The 23,264-nt window shown below is 38.8% G+C and overlaps 1 protein-coding gene across 2 annotated transcripts in view; it reads right to left on the reverse strand.

Annotated features, from left to right (window-relative positions):
• The window catches only part of TPH1 (tryptophan hydroxylase 1), a 34,637-nt gene that overhangs the window by 3,477 nt on the left and 7,896 nt on the right, over positions 1-23,264 (reverse strand). For both annotated transcript variants that reach the window (XM_058688400.1, XM_058688399.1), the window contains exons 3-10: positions 16,372-16,555; positions 13,872-13,972; positions 10,163-10,230; positions 9,840-10,036; positions 7,008-7,143; positions 6,183-6,309; positions 1,390-1,485; positions 450-583 (exon numbers count right to left, since the gene is read on the reverse strand). In XM_058688400.1, the coding sequence (XP_058544383.1) occupies positions 450-583; positions 1,390-1,485; positions 6,183-6,309; positions 7,008-7,143; positions 9,840-10,036; positions 10,163-10,230; positions 13,872-13,972; positions 16,372-16,555 (1,043 nt within the window). The remainder of the gene's footprint in view (positions 1-449; positions 584-1,389; positions 1,486-6,182; positions 6,310-7,007; positions 7,144-9,839; positions 10,037-10,162; positions 10,231-13,871; positions 13,973-16,371; positions 16,556-23,264) is intronic.

Consider the following 23,264-nt stretch of genomic DNA (forward strand, 5'->3'; position numbering starts at 1 on the left):
AAGAAACCAATTTCTCAATGTATCTGATTCATATATGCAGTCACCAAACATCACCATAAACAACATACTCTAAATATTTGTTGTAAAAGGGAGATATATCACAGGCAGAAGGTACCTAGTAGGCTTCTAATTATCCAGCTGCTTACTTCTGTGATTTGTTACCATTATTGGACCTATATTTTTCTTTAATATTTTTATTTATTTATTTATTATTATTATTATTTTAGAGAGAGAGGCCGCGCGAGTGGGGGAGGGGGCAGAGGAAGAGAGAAAATCCCAAGCAGACTCCATGCTCAACACAGAGCCTGACATGGGGCTTGATCCCATGACCCTGGGATGATGACCTGAGCCAAAATCAAGAGTCAGATACTCAGCTGACTGAGTCACCCAGGCGCCCCTGGACTTATCTTTTGCAGAGGAAAGTTAGGCATGAGGAAGATATACTTTACCTCATCTTCTCTTTTGCATCTTCAAAGCTTTCAGATACAAAGTAGACATCCTGAAAAGTTGTGATGCGACACTCCTGTTTGCAGGTAATCTTGGGATCAAAGGGCTTTACTTTGCCATGTCCAGAAAGTGAATGCTAGAAGATAGTCAGTGAATCAAAGAATACTGTCTAATTGTATGGATCACATCCTAAACACAACCACCACAATCAGCACACCTCTGAATGTACTAATGCAATGGCCCCAACCTACAATTCCAAACTTATTTCCTACAGCATTATTTAACCCACAATATACTTCAGCAAAACAAACTGCTGTTCCCCATAAGTGCCCCAAGATCATCCCATAACACTTTTCTAACACACTTTCCATGTAAGAGCCCCCCAGTGATATTTATTTATATATTCCTGCATTAGGACACCTACTTTCCATCCTGTACTAGTTATTTCTATACATGACTGTACCCACCATCAGGTCGTAGGCTCCTTAAGAGCAAGACAGTACCATGGACAGTGTTTCATACACACCCATTACTTAACAAACATACTTAGTTCATTCCTTTATTGGATAAATAATCAATCTCAAAGAATTCTCTAGAATTTAGGAGAAGTTATTGCTAGCACACTAAAAACGATGAGAGAACAGCAAGACTTTGCAAGCAAAAGCTCTAAAGTACTTTTTATTTAAAAGATATATCTATAGTGTGTCAACTATACTCAAAAAAGAAAAAGAAATTAAGTAATTAAAGTCCACATATAAGTAAAAAAACAATTCAAGATATCGCTATAAACTTGGGAAATAGAGAAAATTGTCTCTTAAGTAATGTTTATTGCCACCCCAAGTATTTTCCATAGTAGACACTTGTTCAAATCCAAAAACTCTTTCTGGTCGTATCAATCATATTAAGTGAACATGACTATATGCAGAGGTTTACAGCTCTTACCTTAAGTTCACTGATCGAAGAAAGTAATCCAGCACCAAAGACTCGCAACTGCCCATCTTGTTTACAGAGACCAAACTCCACAGTGAAAAAGTAGCACTGCAAAAGGACATTGATATTACTTTCACATCCTGAATTAGCTCAATTTAAAACAAACTGCAACCCTTAGAGATTGACCCAAAGTGTCCTGGAATTAAGTTCAAGACCCCCAGACCAGTTCACAAGTATTTCTACAATCTGGGCTTGTTCTAAGGTAGCCCCTCTCAAACTGCTGTTCCCAGGACTCTTACACACTCTTAAAAATTACTCAGGACCTGAAAGATCTTTTGTTCATGTGGGTTACAGTTCACTATATTTATGGCAGTAAAAGTTAAAACTGAAAACATTTACATGTTTACTGATTAAATTTAAAATGTAATAAACCATGTTATGGTAACATAACAATTTAATGCAAAGTGACTTATATTGTACAAAACAAAACAGAGTCAGGAAAAAGGCATTGTTTTACATTGCTCTAAATCTTTTTTAACATCTGGCTAGATATTATTTAATGTCTGGCTGGAAAACAAGATGGATTCTCACATCTGCTACTGCATTTAACCTGTTGCAATATGTTGTTTTGGTTCAAGTATACAAAGAGAATTCAGCCTCACGCAGAAAAGTAGTTGGAAGAAGGCTAAATATTTTAATAGCCTTTTCAGGTAATTGTGGGTATTCTTCTTTGACACATCAGAACTCAACAAGTGGCAATTTCTTAGAGTTCAGCTGTAGTGTGGAGTCTGAAACTATATCAATGAACTCTACCCTTTCTTATATTGAAAGCCACTTTGCACTGTGAGTGGGTCTTTCACTTAAGGACCCTGTGCAAGGGTTGCAGGGACTCTAGGGGGTCCCCGACCCACAACTAGAGAAGCACTGTTCTGATCGTCTAGCCTATTTCGTACTATCTCCCCGACCCTAACACACTCTGCTCCAGCTTCTCGTCATTTCCCCAGACACACCAAGCACCTCCTGTCTTCCCTTGTGTGCACTCATCTAGAGATGCTCTTCCTCCCTTTCTTGGCAGGTGAAAACATGACTCATCTTCCCTGGGCTAGTCCAGATGTTCCTCTTCCATGAAACCTCCCCCAAGCAGTTCTCTGTCCTCCCAGACCACTCTGCCTGAACTTCGCTGTACAGTTCATCCCATCCTAACACGACAGCTTCCTCAAGTAGCGTATAAATTCCTTGAAGGCAGGAACCAGGCCTTCCTCATCTTTGTATTTGCAGCACGACATCTTGTACCTAGTGCTCAAAGAATATTTTTAGCATCATCTTTAGAGGGCCTATCATTTTTACCAAAGAAATATTCACAAACTATTGTTATTGAACTCTAGTGTTTCTCTACCATTTTTTAAGGCCCATGTCTCCTTTTGATGAACCTTAAAAATCTTACATCCTCCTTTAATGTTATTGAAATCATTTAAATTACCAATTTTGATGCCTTTGATTTCCTTTTGTTGTCTGATTGCTGATGCTAGAACTTCCAACTTTATGTTAAACAACAGAGGTGAGAGTGGACATCCCTGTCCTGTTCCTGATCTCAGGGGGAAAGCTCTCAGTTTTTCCCCATTGAGGATGATATTAGCTGTGGGCTTTTCATAACTGGCTTTTATGATATTTAAGTATGTTCCTTCATTCCCAACTTTCTCAAGGGTTTTTATTAAGAAAGGATGCTGAATTTTGTCAAATGTTTTTTCTGCATCGATTACCAGGATCATACGGTTCTTATCTTTTCTTTTATTAATGTGATGTATCACATTGATTGGTTTGCAAATGTTGAACCAGCCCTGCAGCCCAGGAATGAGTCCCACTTGATCATGGTATATAATTCTTTTTATATGCTGTTGAATTCGATTTGCTAGTATCTTGTTGAGAATTTTCGCATCCATATTCATCAGGGATATTGGCCTGTAGTTCTCTTTTTTTGCTGGGTCTCTGTCTGGTTTGGGAATCAAAGTTATGCTGGCTTCATAGAAGGAGGCTGGAAGCTTTCTTTCCCTTTCTATTTTTTGGAACAGCTTGAGAAGGATAGGTATTATCTCTGCTTTAAATGTCTGGTAGAATTCCCCAGGGAAGCCATCTGGTCCTGGACTCTTATTTGTTGGGAGATTTTTGATAACTGATTCAATTTCTTCGCTGTTATGGGCCTGTTCAAGTTTTCTATTTCTTCCTGTTTGAGTTTTGGAAGCGGGTGGGTGCTTAGGAATTTGTCCATTTCTTCCAGGTTGTCCAGTTTGCTGGCATATAATTTTTCATAGTATTCCCTGATAATTGCTTGTATTTCTGAGGGATTGGTTGTAATAATTCCATTTTCATTCATGATTTTAGCTATTTGGGTCATCTCCCTTTTCTTTTTGAGAAGCCTGGTAAGAGGATTGGCAAAGATGAAGTCAAGCTTTCACATTTTGCAGATGACATGATATACATGGAAAACCCAATAGACTCCACCAAAAGTCTGCTAGAACTGATACGTGAATTCAGCAAAGTCACAGGATACAAAATTAATGTACAGGAATCAGTTGCATTCTTATACACTAATAATAAAACAACAGAAAGGCAAATAAAGAAACTGATCCCATTCACAACTGCACCAAGAATCACAAAATACCTAGGAATAAACCTAACCAAAGATGTAAAAGATCTGTATACTGAGAACTATAGAAAGCTTATGAAAGAAATTGAAGAAGATACAAAGAAATGGAAAAACATTCTGTGTTCATGGATTGGAAGAATAAATATTGTTAAAATGTCAATACTACCCAAAGCAATCTATGCATTCAATGCAATCCCAATCAAAATTGCACCAGCATTCTTCTTGAAGGTAGAACAAGCAATCCTAAAATTTGCATGGAACCACAAAAGACCCCCAATAGCCAAAGTAATATTGAAGAAGAAGACCAAAGCAGGAGGCATCACAATCCCAGACTTTAGCCTCTACTACAAAGCTGTAATCATCAAGACAGCATGGTATTGACCCAAAAACAAACACCTAGACCAATGGAATAGAATAGAGACTCCGGAATTGGACCCACAAAAGTATGGCCAACTAATCTTTGACAAAGCAGGAAAGAATATCCAATGGAAAAAAGACAGTCTCTTTAACAAATGGTGCTGGGAGAACTGGACAGAAACATGCAAAAGAATGAAACTGGACCACTTTCTTACACCATTCACAAAATTGAACTCAAAATGGATGAAGGACCTGAATATGAGACAGGAAACCATCAAAACCCTAGAGGAGAAAGGAGGAAAAAATCTCCCTGACCTCAGCCGCAGCAATTTCTTACTTGACACACCTCAACAGGCAAGGGAATTAAAAGCAAAAATAGGGGCGCCTGGGTGGCTCAGTCGGTTAAGCGGCCGACTTCGGCTCAGGTCATGATCTCACGGTCCGTGAGTTCGAGCCCCGCGTCGGGCTCTGTGCTGACAGCTCAGAGCCTGGAGCCTGTTTCAGATTCTGTGTCTCCCTCTCTCTCTGCCCCTCCCCTGTTCATGCTCTGTCTCTCTCTGTCTCAAAAATAAATAAACGTTAAAAAAAAAATTTTTAAAAAAAGGCAAAAATGAACTATTGGGACCTCATGAAGATAAAAAGCTTCTGCACTACAAAGGAAACAATCAAAAAAACTAAAAGGCAACCAACGGAATGGGAAAAGATATTTGCAAATGACATATCAGACAAAGGGCTGGTATCCAAAATCTATAAAGAACTCACCAAACTCCACACCCAAAAAAACAAATAATCCCGTGAAGAAATGGGCAGAAGACATGAATAGACACTTCTCCAAAGAAGACATCCAGACGGCCAACAGGCACATGAAAAGATGCTCAACGTCACTCCTCATCAGGGAAACACAAATCAAAACCACACTGAGATATCACCTCACACAGGTCAGAGTGGCTAAAATGAACAAATGAGGAGACAACGATGCTGGAGAGGATGTGGAGAAACGGGAACCCTCTTGCACTGTTGGTGGGAATGCAAACTGGTGCAGCCGCTCTGGAAAACAGGGTGGAGGTTCCTCAAAAAGTTAAAAATAGATCTACCCTATGACCCAGCAATAGCACTGCTAAGAATTTACCCAAGGGATACAGGAGTGCTGATGCATAGGGGCACTTGTACCCCAATGTTTATAGCAGCACTTTCAACAATAGCCAAATTATGGAAAGAGCCTAAATGTCCATCAACTGATGAATGGATAAAGAAATTGTGGTTTATATACACAATGGAATACTACGTGGCAACGAGAAAGAATGAAATATGGCCTTTTGTAGCAACGTGGATGGAACTGGAGAGTGTTATGCTAAGTGAAATAAGTCATACAGAGAAAGACAGATATCATATGTTTTTACTCTTATGTGGATCCTGAGAAACTTAACAGAAGATCATGGGGGGAGGGGAGAGAAAAAAAAAAAGGTTAGAGAGGGAGGGAGCCAAATCATAAGAGACTCTTAAAAACTGAGAATAAACTGAGGGTTTATGGGGGGGTGGGAGGGAGGGGAAAGTGGGTGATGGGCATTGAGGAGGGCACCTGTTGGAATGAGCACTGGGTGTTGTATGGAAACCAATTTGACAATAAATCTCATATTAAAAATAAATAAATAAATAAATAAATAAATAAGAAATCATTTAAATTAAATTAAATATGAACAAAGACAAATCTAACAGCCATCTTGAATCTGTACTTTTAAACTGACACTCACATCCCACCCCAGATAAGAATTACTGATCTACACAGCTATTTTCAGATTTATACCGTTGCCAGTTTTTGAACAGCCTCCTCTGAAGCTCCAAGAGAAGCCAGGCCAATTTCTTGGGAGAATTGAGCAAAACTAGGTTCAGCCAACAGGGGGACATGACCTAAGAGTTCATGGCAGGTATCTCTGAAAAAGAGGTACAAGTTTGTCACACTGTGATGCTTACGTCACACATAAATCCAAAATCAACAATTCAATCAAGCCAGAATCTGATCTTCCTTCTATTCAGGTGGTATTACTTGGAAATAGATCACAAAGGACACTAACAATTTAGTAGAGAAACTATTTTGGTTCAAAACCTAGGCCACTCAGAAACATACACACATAGGATACCCATAGACGTGTGCCCCCCACATCCCCACCAAATCAAGTCTCTGCTCAAATTTCACCTTCTCAGTGAGTCCTTGTCTGATCACCCTTTTCAAAACAGAAACACTCCATACATAACACTTTTTTCCTCCTGCTCTGCTTTACTTTTCTCCATAGCACTTTTCACCATCAAATATAATATGTTATTTATTTGTTTATTATCCTTTTCCCCCATTGGAATATCAATTCTATGAAGGCAGAAATTTCTGCCTGATTTTTTTCAATACTACACTCCCTGTGCTTAGAATAGCACCTGGCACCTAACAGGTTGTCAGTTACTAATGGTAATGCTAATGGCTAACATATGCAGAGCATGGAGCATGTATCATGTGCCAGGCATTATTCTCAATGCTTCACATGCGTTCATTCATTTAATCTTCACACAAAACTCATGACGTGAGTACCACTATGACAAATACTATTTGATGAATGAAGGCTGAAGTAGAAGTACTCACGGCTCTGGGGTATAGAGAGGGTCTGAACTGTGTCTCACATACTGTGTGCAGTGAAAAACTCGAAAGGCTAAACCTGATAAGAAATCTCTTGGTGATAAGTAACCAGCCACAGGACGGATGGAAAAACCTGTGCGCTCTGCAAAGCAAAGGAGAAAATGAAGAAAATCTTCACCCAAACAGACCAGTTACCGCCACGCTTTAATAGTGCCAGTGGTACCAAGTAACACTTTGAGGGAGAACATGGAAACTAAAATGTGTCATGTGTGCACTAAGGGGAAGTGATAATTATTAAGCACTTACTGTGGTCAGGCAATGAGTTAGACCTTATACATCATACCGCCTTTCATGTTTGCAATTTGAATTAAAGTTTATTCTCCTCATTGTGATGACTGTAAAACTGAGGCTCAGAGACTTAGTAAGTATCCAAGGTCACACAGTAGATAATAAAGGTAGAAAGGGAGCCCAGGTCTCCTTATATTACACCTTATTGTCTCCCTAAAGGGTTTAGAATATCTCTTAGACAATCTTACTTCCTTTTGCAAAAAAAAAAAAACAAAAAACAAAAAACTAAGAAGATCTATTAATTGAAATCAGAACGATTTTTTAATCTATGCCATTTTTAGCCAGTATTACCTCTTGCAAAGTAGTTTCTATACTTTCTCTAAACTGGATGGTGCTCGTTTATTCCCCAACAGCTATAACTGCGTATGCCCTCTATAAAAAGAGACCAGTCAGTGGGCCACAGTGGCTCAGGGGAACTCTATAAGCTCTACTCTTTCCATTCATTTCAAACCCTCACCCTCTGATCTTCCAGTTCCACCCCGTTGCTTTGTACTTGGATTCTCCCACTCTGATGGGTAGATTTCATGGTCCAATAGAACTCTCCATGATAATGGAAATGTTCTATATCTAGGCTGCCCAATAGGGTAGCCACTAACCACATATGGCTATTAAGCACTTGAAATGTGGCTAGGGTGGATAGAAAACTAACATTTTGATTTACATTAATTTGAATTATTTAAGCAACCACATGTGTCTAGGGACTACCATATTTGACAGTGCAGAGAACTCCTTCCAACTGATGTTTTGTTTGAAGTATCATTTAAGTTTGGTTTCCCTCTTTGGCAGTTTCTCTTGAAACACCTGTAGCAACATGTTCTGCAGACAATTCAAGCTCCAGACCCCAAGTGAATAGCTTTCAGTTTTGTACCCATAACAAAATATTTCCTCCAAATCTCAAGCAAATTTAATGTGATAACTTCCATAGCATATACTTGTCCATCTTTGTAAGACCCACGAGGTCATGTACATTGGTTCTCTGTCATCCTTCATCACTATTTTTTTAATCTGGTTTTTATAGGAACCATGTACACGAAATCTTCTCTTGTAAAACTATCATGCCTTTTCCTGTTTAGTTCTTAGTTTTGCGCATAGTGGTTGACTAATAAGAATTATGGAGCTGAGTAAATTCATAGATTTTTATGACAATCTATGTAAGAAATTCAGTGATAGGAATTTCAGACCATGGTGGAAATAAACTAAACCGTTTGAGTGAAAAGCATAACTTCTATTTGTTCCGTGAGATCAAAGGGGATATATATTTTTCTTACATACTGTAAACCCTGGAAATTACTGATCATGTTACATCCTAAACTAGCTAGAAAAAATGAGGAAACCTGAACCAAATAAGCATGAAGAACTAAAAGGAAAAAAATTAACCTACTCTGTTAATGCCTCTACTTGCACATCTTCCTTGGGAAACTGATAGAGTCTTAGTGTGGAAAGGAGCTTCAGAGATCATTTACACCAATCTTCCCCTAAGGAGCTTGAATCTCCTTTACCATATCCCAGACAAGTGGGTATAGGGCTTTTGTATGAAAACCTCTGGGGAGGCAGAAATAATCATCTCATGAGCCTGTTCCATTTCTAAATGGCTCTTTTAACACAAGGTCTTCTCCATTTTGAGCCAAAAGCTTGCAGTTTCAATCCAATTGTCATTTACTTTAGGGCCACATAGTAATTCCTCTCTTACATAAGATGATCATCTGGTACCTAAATAAAGCTATAATGTCCTCTAAATCTCCAGGCTAAATATCCTAAGAGTCCCCCAAATTTTATTTATATACTATGTTTTCCAATCCCCTTATAATTCTGCTCACTTTCATCTACACTGGCTCCAGGTTATGATTGTCCCTCTTCAAATGGGGTGCCCCATACTGGATCCAATACTCCAGGACGGAGTAAGAAAAATCTGACCTCCAATGTACTTGACTTTCTTCTTCTTTAATAATTTTTTAAGTTTATTTATTTATTTTAAGACAGAGAAAGAGAATGTAAGTGGGGGGAGTGACAGAGAGAGAGAGGGAGAGAGAGAATCCCATGCAGGCTCTGCACTGTTGGTGCACTGTTGGTGCAGAGCCTAATGCGGGGCTTGAACCCACAAACCATGAGACCATGACCTGAGCTGAAGTTGGACATTTAACTGACTAAGCCACCCAGGAGCCCCTTGACTTTATTCTTTTATTAAAAATTCCATCATGGATGGGGCTCCTGGGTGGTTCAGTTGGCTAAATGTCCGACTTCGGCTCAGGTCATGATCTCGCGGTCTGTGAGTTCAAGCCCCGTGTCAGGCTCTGTGCTGACAGCTCAGAGCCTGGAGCCTAATTCGGATTCTGTGTCTCCCTCTCTCTCTGCACCTCTCCTGCTCACGCTCTGTCTCTGTCTCTCTCTCTCTCTCGAAAATAAATAAACATTAAAAAAATGTTTCTTAATTCTGTTATGATCACAACAGAGTTCAACATTCCCCTTACATAAAAGTAATTCACTTATTACCTTTTAAAAAGTTTGAGACATCTTCCAATTGTGGGATATTATCTTCCCGGTATCCACAATATTTAGAAAGCAAAGGTAAGTTTTTGAGATACTCTCTGCAGGCATGGGTTGGGTAAAGTTTGTTCAGCTCTCGGAACACGGTTCCCCAGGTCTTAATCTCCTCTTCAGTGAATTCAACCTTGGGAATGGGGTCTCCACTAATGAGACACAGATGTTATTTTGAATTAGCATTCAATAAATAGTAGCACTCACTTTCTATTTACTAAATGAGTATAACTTACTCTATTCATTTATTTTATATGCGTTATTTATAATATACTTACTGTTTATAGTTCATAGCCAAGTCTGCAAAATACTTTCGTCTTTTACGGTAGACATTGTCTTTGAAGCCCTGATAATTAAAGAAAAGTTTTAAAATATCCATCCTAAAAAACACTTGACAAATGATCTTTAGGAAACATTTCACTTTTACTCAAGCTATGAAATTAAAGGGCTACAGGGGCGCCTGGGTGGCTCAGTCGGTTGAGCGTCCGACTTCGGCTCAGGTCATGATCTCACAGTCCGTGAGTTCAAGCCCCGCGTCGGGCTCTGTGCTGACAGCTCGGAGCCTGGAGCCTGTTTCAGATTCTGTGTCTCCCTCTCTCTCTGACCCTCCCCCGTTCATGCTCTCTCTCTGTCTCAAAAATAAATAAATGTTAAAAAAAATTTTTAAATAATAAAAATAAAATAAAATAAAAAAAAGAAATTAAAGGGCTACAGAATTATTTTGAGTAAGCATTGTTTAGAAATTGATGATCATTTTTATTTTAAAGTCGATGTTACATGAAAGCTTTATGCGATAGTTGCTACCAGGACAAAAGATTCTATAGATACAAAAACACAAAAATACTATAGTGGCTACAAAAATAAAATAGTTTGAGGAATAAGAAAAGCAGCATCCTAGTTAAATATACGACTCTTTACCAAAGGTGAGATTCTTTTTTTCTTAATCGTTTGACTATATCTTCAGTTATAGTTTCCTGTAATAGTAATTACTAACAAAATAGTAGTTAATAATACACAAAATCATGACAACTTAATCTAGCCTTAGATTTTATCGCAAAATGCAAACATAATCATATTTGCAAAGGCAAACAATGATAATAAAAAGATAAAATAGTAACGTTAGAATCTATACCTAGGAAAAAATTTTTTAAAAAATAGATAAAATAAGACATCAAAATGCAAAACCCAGGAGAAAGCAGCCAATAATGCAAAATAGGAAACAAGGGGAGAATGAAAGGGGAGAATGAGTCTCCTTCTCTTTAACACAGATTAACAAACCCCTACTATGCACCTGGCCTTGTGCTAAAATCCAGAGAAACAAATATGAATGAAGCACAATCTGAGTCTTCAAGGAGTTTATATCCACCAATTATTATGAAACAATATGATAACTGCCTTATTAGAGATATGCACAAAATGCCACTGGGACTCAAAAGAGAAACTTTGAAAGAGAGAGAAAGTCCCAACCCAGACAGAGTATGTGAAAGAGTATGGGGGACGGGGGTAGGTCAGGAAAGGTTTCCCAACAACGACTCCTAAGCTAAGTCTCAAAAGAGGAAAGGAGATAGCTGGATGGAAAAGGCCAGAAAGGACAGCAGCAGTGACAGTGCAGAGCTGAAAAACAGCATTCTGGGCCTAGGGAAACAGGAGCAACCCAGTGTTGCTGGAGTTTGGAGGAGGAGGTGGGGCATGGAGTGGACTGGTTTGAGGTCTGCTAGTAAAGGTCTGAAACAGCCTGGATTCCATCTTTGGGTAATGGGAAGCCACTGGTGATTTCTATAAATCAATCAATCAATCAATCAGTGAGTGAGTGAGTGAGTAACAGCTTTATTGATATAATTCACACACCGTAAAATCTTAAAGTGTACAGAGTAGTGATTTTTAGTACATTCACAGTGTTGTGCAACTACCTCTACTATGATTTCAGAAAATGTTTATTCCCAAAAGAAACACCATACTCATTCACAAACTCTCCCCATTTCCCTTCACCTCCAGACCCTGGCAGCCACTAATCTACTTTCTGTTTCTATGAATTTGCCTATTCTGGGCATTTCATATAAAAGGAATCACATAACATATGGTCTTTTGTGACCGGCTTCTTTTACTATCAGTTTTCAAGGTTCATTCATATTGTAGCATATATCAGTATTTCATGCTTTTTTATGGCCAATAATATTATATTTTAGGGACATATCAAACTTTACTTATCTATTCACTAGTGGATGGACCACTTTTTGCCGCTATGAACATTTGTGTACAAGTTTTTGCGTGGACATATGTTTTCAATTTTCTTAGATGTGTACCTAGGTATCAGTGGTGATCTTTAGTCAGAAGAGGGATAATGGTCATCCTGAGGTTTTATTTATTTTTTTTAACGTTTTTTTAACGTTTATTTATTTTTGAGACAGAGAGAGACAGAGCATGAACCGGGGAGGGGCAGAGAGAGAGGGAGACACAGAATCAGAAGCAGGCTCCAGGCTCTGAGCCGTCAGCCCAGAGCCCAACGCGGGGCTCGAACTCACGGACCGCGAGACCGTGACCTGAGTTGAAGTCGGACGCTTAACCGACTGAGCCACCCAGGCACCCCGTTTGTTTGTTTGTTTGTTTGTTTGTTTATTTATTTTTATTTTTCATCCTGAGGTTTTAGATTGCTCTAGTGACTATGAGGAGTATGGGTTTAAGGTGGCAAGCTGGAAGCTGGGAGATGTGTTAAAGGTGCGGTATAAATAAGGAACAAATTTAAGCAATATTTAGAATATCAAAATCAGCAGCACTTGGTAGTAGATCAGTAAAACTGACTTAGTCACCTCTCCGTAAACATGACCCAGATTTTCTTGCCTCTGACCCTTTGCTCATGTTGCAGTGAATTATCTTTCCTCTCCATCTCTTTGCTGCCAAAATCCTTTAAAGCCAAGTTAAGAGGTTGACCTCTGACCTCTTCAACCAGACGTGTTTGTCCTCCTGTGTACATCTCAAAGCAATTTATCTGTGCCACTTAGCACTTTTCACAATTTGATCTTGTGTTTATTCATATATGTGTGCTTTATCTTTCCAACTGAGCAAGTACAGCAATGTATTAATCCCAGTTAATAAGTTGCCTAATAAGATATTATAGAAAAAAAAATAGGCAGATCAGCTGAGGACCGGCTAAGGCAATACACAGTCAATGTATACAGCTAGTAAGTGGCAGATCAAAACCTTGGTGTTGACTCCAGAATTGCGATCTTTTTTCTCCACCTTCCAGGACCAAAGAGCTCCATAAACAACCCTGATGCTTTGGGCTTACTAATTCTCCAACTCATGCCTATACTGTCTCCCAGGTAATTTTCCAAAGAAACAATTTCGTAGTTCATCAACCACCGAATAAATCAATCATGCTGGACAGTCTTTCTCGCTCCTATCTTTACATGCCTTTCCAACAATCCATGCCCCACTTTAGTAAAAACTGCTGCAGGGGCGCCTGGGTGGGACAGTCAGCTGAGCGACCGACTTCAGCTCAGGTCATGATCTCACAGTTTGTGAGTTCGAGCCCTGCATCAGGCTCTGTGCTGACAGCTCAGAGCCTGAAGCCTGCTTCTAATTCTGTGTCTCCTTCTCTCTCTGTCCCTTTCCCCCTCATGCTCTGTCTCTTTCTCTCAAATATAAATAAAACATTAAAAATAATAATAATAATAAATAAATAAATAAATAAATAAATAACTGCTTCAAATTCTGTCTTCATTTTAGAATAACTTTTGGAATAGCTCTTAGTAATAGGAATGCCAGGCATGCGACAGGTGTTTTGGAGCCACTGAGGTTGGATGCTCTTCAGGCCTTTAGTTTGGATTCCACCAACAAGGAAGACTACCGGAACTTCCCAAAATCCAGAGTAAAACAAGATCCTATTTAGTCTAGAATAACCACAATCTCCAAAAAAGAAAATAATTTCCCTTAATTTTTTAGTTTGCTTTAAAATATTCTCTTGAAAAGATTTATTAAGATACTTACAGGATGGTCTGCATCCAGTTCACATCCATACATCAGAACTCTGTTGGCACAATGATCCAGGTCAGAAATCTTCTTTGGAAACCAAGGAACAGTTTCCATACCTGCAAAATACAAGATCTTAAATAAGGCAAGAAGGAAGAAGAAATTAAGAAAGTCATGGATACATTTGGAGGAGATTTTTAATTTTAGCTTGTACTTTGAGGCAAAATTTATACAAGTATATTGCTCTATCTCTTAATAAGTAAAGTTTATCCAAAATTTTTGAGCTTAAAACTTTTTTTTTTTAATTTTTTTTTCAACGTTTTTTATTTATTTCTGGGACAGAGAGAGACAGAGCATGAATGGGGGAGGGGTAGAGAGAGAGGGAGACACAGAATCAGAAACAGGCTCCAGGCTCCGAGCCATCAGCCCAGAGCCTGACGCGGGGCTCGAACTCACGGACCGCGAGATCGTGACCTGGCTGAAGTTGGACGCTCAACCGACTGCGCCACTCAGGCGCCCCTAAAACTTTTTTTGATTTCCTTGAGTTCCTAGGTGTTGGAGAAATGCTGTACTTTAGAAATAGACCTAAAGTACAAAAAAAAAAAAAAAAAAAAAACAACTAAAACCCAGCTATCCTTAAAAAAGCAGAGTAAGGATGTACAACTTTGCAGACCAAAGGTACAAATTTAATAAGAATGAACGTTTATTTTTGTTGATGCAAAGGATCTTAGAGACCATTTGTGTCTTTGCCACTCTGATCTCTCACCCTCCCTGAGACATACAGGCCCTCTGAGAACTCTGGGGTTTTTGCATATGCTATTCTCCTCCCTGGAATACCTATACCCCACCCCCACTTCCTCCTCCACCCCATCCTTCTGTTTTCCTGAAAATATCCTTCTCTTCCTTCAAGACTCAGATCTAATGAACCTCCCCTGACCTTGTAGGTTGAGCTATTTCTCTGTCCTCTGGGCTCCTGTGACACTGTTTCTGATTCTTTAAAACATTATCTGTTCATATCTGTGTCTTACAGGAAAGAATGGGAAGGACTCTAGGGGAGGGACTATGTATATCTGTATCCCTGTTTCTTAGTAGAGACATCTGACACAACTTGGTGTTCCCTAAACACCAACTGAACCATTTAGCCCCTAAAAAATTCTTCATTTTATAGATGAGGCAAACAAAGCTCAGAGATGAGAAGTAATTTATCCAAGGTAATTCATCTCTATTGGAAGAGAGAGAACTAGAATTCAATCCTTCTTGTTCTAGCCATTTAATGCTCTTTGTAACATACCCAGAATTGATAGTCAGATTTAACCCTGAATACCACAGGGGCACCAGTCCTAGGCTCCTGCTCTGCCAGATGTTAATCCTTTGTTTGTTTGTGGTGGGCCTGGGACACCTAGGATAGCATCTGGAGCACAGGGACTTTGGGCATGGTGGGGACACTCAAGGGATTTGGGGAAGCAGCTATCTGCCACTTAGAAATGGAAGCATATTAGTATTTTAATAACTTACACAGCCATGCAAATGCATAACAGATCGGTATCAGTCCTGATTATACCCTAATGTCGTGCATAATCTAAAGGGACTATTTTATTTTTTTATTTTTATTTTTTTTTACAGATTAATATATTACTTCAGAAAATACATTTTAAATCAGTAATATTTTTTGTGACATTTCATTTGCTTATTTTCTTTGTTTTTCATTTTGTTTACCTCCTTTTATTTTTTTTTCAATATAGGAAATTTATTGTCAAATTGGTTTCCATACAACAGCCAGGGCTTATCCCAAAAGGTGCCCTCCTCAATACCCATCACCCACCCTCCCCTCCCTCCCACCCCCCATCAACCCTCAGTTTGTTCTCAGTTTTTAACAGTCTCTTATGCTTTGGCTCTCTTAAAGGGACTATTTTAAATTGAGTAACATATATATATAATGTGGTTGGATTATCTTTTTGTCTTTTGTCCCAAGTAAACTATGAGGATTTTTTTCACAACAGAAGATCTTAGCCATCTGAAACCTTAGAAGGCTGTGTTGCTTTTCACTTGCTTTTGGTGGGAGTGGGGACAGGGAGGAGTATGTAAAGAGTGTATTCATACCATAATCATCAGCAACTGTCAACATTCTCCACAAATTTGAACACTTAATATCTGCCAGATGGTAGGCCCTGTGGGAGTCTCTAAGGGCTCGGGGATTGTAAATTGAAGGTTTGTGAAATCAAGAAATGTTTGATGACTTGGAAACTGAGAAAACTTAATCAATTTCTAACTATTCTGAATTCTTTCTTGCACCCAACGTTTCCTTTTCACGTTTCCTCACACTTGATAAAAATGTTGCTTTATAATTGTTCTGTAGTATTTTAAGCAATTACATTTGGGGTTTCCTTCACTACTAGACTGTAAGAAATTTGAGGAGACAGTGTTTTATTTTTATTTTCATGCCTCCAAGATAAATACAAGATTGGACACACATGATGTACTTAATCTTCTCAGGGGGATTTTCACTTTTCGAACTTACCGTCTTCTTTCACAGCAAAATTATCTGGTGGATTCACAGAGAGAACGTTAGTGTAGGACTTCAACAGATGAAAAATATCATTCAATTGTTCTCTGTTGATATCACAGTCAATAAAGATCTCAAATTCTGAGTTTCTTCTCTTTGATTTTCGGGACTCAATATGTAACAGGCTCACATGTTTCTCCTGTGTAAAGCAGAGAGTGAAGATACATATGACAGCCTCAAATGGTATTAGTCACTGAGCTCGTCACATTCATTACCACTAAAAATCAATTCCACACTCACCATAATATCAAAGGAGAAAGAGGCTGTTTTTGATGCAAGAAGCAGAGTAATTCCCCCTAAATATTAGGTACTGTTCAAAAAAGTTTGAAAAATTAATCACCCACTAGAAAGTCCCTCGAATTGCCAGAAATGAATGGCCTTCAAACCAAAATATCAAACCTGGCACTGGTGGTTCAGTGGTAGAATTCTCAAACCTCCTAGATAAAAAGAACTTTTCAAAGATTCTCACAAATAAAAGCTAGTTTTCAAAAAGGGATACTAGGGGGCGCCTGGGTGGCTCAGTCGGTTGAGCGGCGGACTTTGGCTCAGCTCATGATGTCGCGGTCCATGAGTTTGAGCCCCGCGTCGGGCTCTGTGCTGACAGCTCAGAGCCTGGAGCCTGTTTCAGATTCTGTGTCTCCCTCTCTCTTACCCTCCCCTGTTCATGCTCTGTCTCTCTCTGTCTCAAAAATAAATAAACGTTAAAAAAATTTTTTTTTCAAAAAGGGATATTAATGTTAGTCCTTTAGAAAGAAAAGTTTCCTTTGTGAATATGCATTTAATAAAATTAGCTGAACAGCTTGAACAGTATTTAATACCTCAAATCTCTTAAGCTACAAACTTAGTAACCAGCTGAAGCAGATTGCTTCTTCTGCTCTCTCCCCATGCCAGCCTGAGCTGGGTGCCATATGTGCAAGCCTGTGGGAGGAGGATATCTTCTCTTACCAATTTGGATAGCTGAGGACCAGCACCGGTGACATAATAATGAAACATAAGAACCAATTACCCAACAGTTTTTCCATCAAAAAAAAAAAAAAATTACAAGGTTGGAATAGCTAATCTCCAACACTAACCAGTTCAATTTGAATTAACTTGGTGAACACCTATGTAGCCAGGTAAGGGCTGTGAAGCATACAAAGAAAGGTAAGATATACAAGGAGTTTATAATCTGGTTAGCTAACACATGAAAGACTAAGAGAAATAGAAATAATAAGTATTTGGGTGCAGAGATGTCCTGGGAAAAAGCATTATGGGCTGGAGAAAGTAGAAGTTTCCATGGAGCAGATAGGAACTGAAATGAGTCTTAAGAAATAGATAGAGTGGGAAGACAGAAAAGAAGAAGGGGGATTCAAAACAGGAGGAACTGCATATGTAAAGGTAGGGATGAAGTAAGAACTATTAGGAACATGAACTGACAAGAAAAAAAGAGTGAGTATCAGGGATATTGGAAAATCGGAATGGGCAAGGTTTATCCTGGAATATAGACTTTATCATGGAATCAATGGAAGAAAGCCAGTTACAAAATATACTGGAGTTGATCAGAGGTACAGGAGAGTTTCTGACATTGGCTGTAGCAACATTCTTCTAGATATGTCTCCTGAGGCAAGGGAAATAAAAGCAAAAATAAACTTTTGGAACTACATCAAAATAAAAGGTTTCTGCACAGTGAAGCAAACAATCAACAAAACTAACAGGCAACCTACTGAATGGGAGGAAATATTTGCAAATGATACATCTGATAAAGGGTTAGTGTCCAAAATGTATAATAAAGAGCTGATACAACTCAACAACCAAAAAACAAACAATCCAATTGAAAAATGGGTAGAAGACATGAACAGATATTTCTCCAAAGAAGACATCCAGATGGCCAACACACACATTAAAAGATGCTCAACATCACTCATCACCAGGGAAATGCAAATTGAAACCACAATGAGAGGCTCCTGGGTGGCTCAGTTGGTTGAGCGACCAACATCAACTCAGGTCATGACCTCACAGTTTGTGAGTTCAAGCCCCGCATGGGGCTCTGTGCTGACAGCTCAGAGCCTGGAGCCTGCTTTGGTTTCTGTGTCTCCCTCTCTCTCTTGTGCTCTGTCTCTGTGTCTCATAAATAAACGTAAAAAATAATAAATAAAGTTTGTAAAAGAAAAAACAACCCAACAACCACAATGAGATATCATCTCACACCTATCAGAATGGCTAAAATAAAAACACAATAAATAACAAGTGTTGTCGATGGTGTGGAGGAAAAAGAACCCTCTTGCACTACTGGTGGGAATGCAAACTGGTGCAGCCACTTGCCACCGGTATGAGGTTCCTCAAAGAGTTAAAAACAGAACTACCCTATAATCCAGTAATGACACTACTGGGTATTGACACAAAAAGATACAAAAACAATAATTAGAAGGGATACATGCACCCCTATGTTTATAGGGGCATTAGTTATAATAGCTAAATTATGGAGGAGCCCAAGTATCCATCAATAAAAAAATGGATAAAGAAGATGTTGTGTGTGTATGTATACACACACACACACACACACACACACACACATAAATATATGTATACATATACATATATGTGTGTATATATATACATATACAATGGAATTTTATTCTGCCATAAAAAAGAATGAAATCTTGTCATTTGCAATGACGTGGATGGAGCTACAGAGTATAATGCTAAGTGAAATAAGTCAGTCAGAGAAAGACAAATACAATATGACTTCACTCATATGTGGAATTTAAGAAACAAAACAAATGAGCAAAGGAAAAGAAAAGAGAGAGAAACAAACCAAGAAACAGATTCTTAACTACAGAGAACAAACTGACAGGTACCAGAGGGGAGCTGGGTCGGGGGGAAGTGGGTGGGGGGGATGGGTGAAACAGGTGATGGGGATTAAGGAGTGCACTTGGCGTGTTGAGCACTGGTTTATGTATGGAAGCTTTCAATCACTATATTGTATACCTGATACTAATGTAACACTGTATGTTTTTTTTAAAATATGAAATGTATTGTCAAATTGGTTTCCATACAACACCCAGTGCTCATCCCAACAGGTGCCCTCCTCAGTGCCCATCACCCACTTTCCCTTCCCTCCCACCCCCCATCAACCCTCAGTTTATTCTCAGTTTTTAAGAGTCTCTTATGATTTGGCTCCCTCCCTCTCTAACCTTTTTTTTTCCTTCCCCATGGTCCTCTGTTACGTTTCTCAGGATCCACATAAGAGTAAAAACATATGATATCTGTCTTTCTCTGTATGACTTATTTCACTTAGCATAACACTCTCCAGTTCCATCCACGTTGCTACAAAAGGCCATATTTCATTCTTTCTCGTTGCCACGTAGTATTCCATTGTGTATATAAACCACAATTTCTTTATCCATTCATCAGTTGATGGACATTTAGGCTCTTTCCATAATTTGGCTGTTGTTGAAAGTGCTGCTATAAACATTGGGGTACAAGTGCCCCTATGCATCAGCACTCCTGTATCCCTTGGGTAAATTCTTAGCAGTGCTATTGCTGGGTCATAGGGTAGATCTATTTTTAACTTTTTGAGGAACCTCCACCCTGTTTTCCAGAGCGGCTGCACCAGTTTGCATTCCCACCAACAGTGCAAGAGGGTTCCCGTTTCTCCACATCCTCTCCAGCATCTGTTGTCTCCTGATTTGTTCAGTTTAGCCACTCTGACTGGCGTGAGGTGGTATCTGAGTATAACACTGTATGTTAACTACACTGGAATTAAAACTTTTTTAGAAAGAAGTAAAGGATGGTTTAATCTATTTCTTATTAATTTTTATAATAAGAATGCACTCATAAATATTTTTTTTTAAGTAGGCTCCACTCCCAGTGTGGAGCCCAACATGAGGCTTGAACCCACAACTCTGAGATCAAGACCTGAGCTGAGATCAAGAGTCAGATGCTCAACTGACTGAGCCACCCAGGCACCCCGATAAATATATTCTGAGTGATGACATGAATAAATATAAAGCTAAATTATGTTTTTTGAGACAAAGAAGCAATAAGTCAATTCTTCCTGAATTACTCTATAAATTGAACACTATCAAAATCAAAATTTTGATGGAATTTGGTGAGGAAATATAACTAAATAATTTAAAATTATTATTTTCCATCTGCAAGAAAAATTTAGTCAGGAAGATCCAGGAAATTTTATATAAAGTAGAAGTAATAAGTGAGACATTCCCTGTCATGTATTTCAATTATAGAAACAGAGGCACAGAGAAGTTAAGCAGTTTGCCCAAAGACACACAGCTAATAAGTGTCAGAACTGGAATTCAAACTTTCCATGCTTTTAAACACTAAATTGTAATCCTGTTTTCCAAAAAGGAAGTCAAAATAATGGATAATATGGCCTTCTTTGAGCAGGACTTATATAATTTTAATATTGAAAACATTAAAAACTGGCATAGCCAAAAACTGGGACATGACTGCATTGGGAAGATTCAGGGGAAGGAAAGTTGAGGGCGCCACTGGAAAGGGAGCTGTGTCAAAAAAGCTAAGTCTTTATTTCCATTGCAAGAAATCAGTAGGTAATATCTACGAGTGAAAAAAAATCAAGAAATAGCAGAATGAGCCTATTGTTTATGAACATGGAAGTAGGGGTGCCTGGCCGCTCTGTCAGTAAAGCATGCGACTCTTTATCTCCGGGTTGTAAGTTTGAGCCTCATCTTGGGTATAGAGATTGCCTAAAAATAAAATCTTTCAAAAAACAAGAAACAGAACAAGCAAAAAAAACCCATAGAAGTAAGCACTAGAAAAGACAGTTAAAAGAGCTTCAAATAGTTGCCTCCTGCAGGCTGAAGATGAGTAGAATGAGTGCACCCTAGAAACGATGCCACAGTTAGAAGAACAAAGGAAATGGATACGTGGGTAGTGCTGACTGAAAGAAAAAGTGTATCATACAGTTACAATTACGTAAATTACCAGGACACGCAGGTAAAAACTCCACATATTGTAAAGTGCACATGATAATAATTAAGTGTACAGATCAAACATATCAGAGCAGTTGTGTATCAGGAGGGAGAAACGGAGATCGAATGGAACAATGAAATAAAACAGGAGGAGGGTGGGGCACCTGGGTGGCTCAGTCGGTTGAATGTCTGACTTCCGCCCAGGTCATGATCCCACACTTTGTGGGTTCGAGTCCCGCGGCAGGCTCTGTGCTGACAGGCTCAGAGCCTGGAGCCTGCTTTGGATTCTGTGTCTGCCTCTCTCTCTGCCCCTTCCCTGCTCTCTCTAGCTCCTGTGTCTGCCTCTCTCTCTGCCCCTCCCCCCCTCTCTCTAGCTCCCAAAAATAAATAAACGTTAAAAAAATTTTTTTTTTGAAATAGGAGGAGGCTAGCGCTATATGCTAACTAATTTGGATGTAAATTTTAAAAAATTAAAAAAAAAACAGGAGGAGGCTGTATAAGTCGATGATGATCGTTTACAGGTGATCTAAGATATATGATTAAGTCAACCCTCCGCCCTAAGGTCAACAAAATAAATTAAACTTCTCTTAAAAATGAAAAGACATGAAGCAGAAGACTACTATTTTCTTTATAAGCTTTATGGTGTGGGTTCACTTTTTAAACCATGCACACACATTCTTTGATTAAAAATAAAATAAAAAAGACAGTGGATAGAAGAAGAAATAAAGGTATGTTATTTAAAAACTCAAAGGTAATCAATAAAGAAGTTAAAATAATCATGTAATTATCAAATTTAGGGAGAAGGAAGAGGAAGAAGTGATGGTTATCAGTATCATTCACAAGAGAGAATAAATGAATATCATGTAAAGTTGATAACTCCAAGAGAGGGATCAAAACAATGTTTAGATATCATAAATTCGGCGTCAAAGGAATTAAACACCAGAAATAGTTGAAAGTGGTTGCCTCTAGGGAATGGGACTAGAATATGGTTGGTGTATTGAGTAGGAAAACATGCTTTTCATTGCAAACTCTTCTAGACTACTGGTCTCTATGTAAAATGTTTAATTCTTTGAAGTATTATTTTCACATGGCTATAAAATAGCATGTCATATGATATAAACTTGATTTTTAAAAGAGCTAACATCTGCTCTTTACATATGTTAACTCTGTTATTTCTCAAGATGACCCTATGAGGGAGGCAGGGTTCTCACTTTATAGATGCAAAGACTGAAGCACAGAGAGACCAATTGATTTTTCCATGGTCACCCAGCCAATAAGTGACAGAGCAAGGATTTGAACTCAGGTGGTCTGCCTCCAGAGCATAAGAGTTTAACGCCAGTGAAGTTCTATTAGCATAATTTACCCTGCTCCCTCCCCTTGGACAAGTACTTTGTTTATAATTTTAGTTCTTATAAATAAGTCTTTGTGTCCCTAAGCCCATAAACCAGGTTAGGTCCCCCAGTTCAATGCTATCATAGTACTATCTGGTATTTCTTTCAGGTCACTTTATACACATGTAACTATTTATTTACTATCATTATTTGTTTATTGTCTGTCTTTCTCCCTAGATTATATACACTGTGAGGGGAGGTACTGTGTCTACTCTGTTCAGGTCTACATCCTTAGAGTCTAGCAGGGCACTTGGCACACAGTAAGTACTCAGTAAATATTCATGTTCTGCCTGACTGACCCCTATTTCCTTAGGATGGGTTTATCGAAGTGAAATTACTGGATCAAAATATGTGAACTTTTTTTTTTTTTTTTTTGAGAGAGAGAGAGGGAGGGAGAGAATACATGCAAGTGAGGAAGGGGCAGAAGGAGACAGAGAATCCCAAGCAGGCTCCATAATCCAGTGCCGAGCCCAACCCCACGGGGCTTGATCTCAAGACCTTGAGATCATGACCTGAGCCCAAATCA

This window comes from Neofelis nebulosa, chromosome 10 (assembly GCF_028018385.1).
Source record: "Neofelis nebulosa isolate mNeoNeb1 chromosome 10, mNeoNeb1.pri, whole genome shotgun sequence".
NCBI classification, from domain to species: Eukaryota; Metazoa; Chordata; class Mammalia; order Carnivora; family Felidae; genus Neofelis; species Neofelis nebulosa.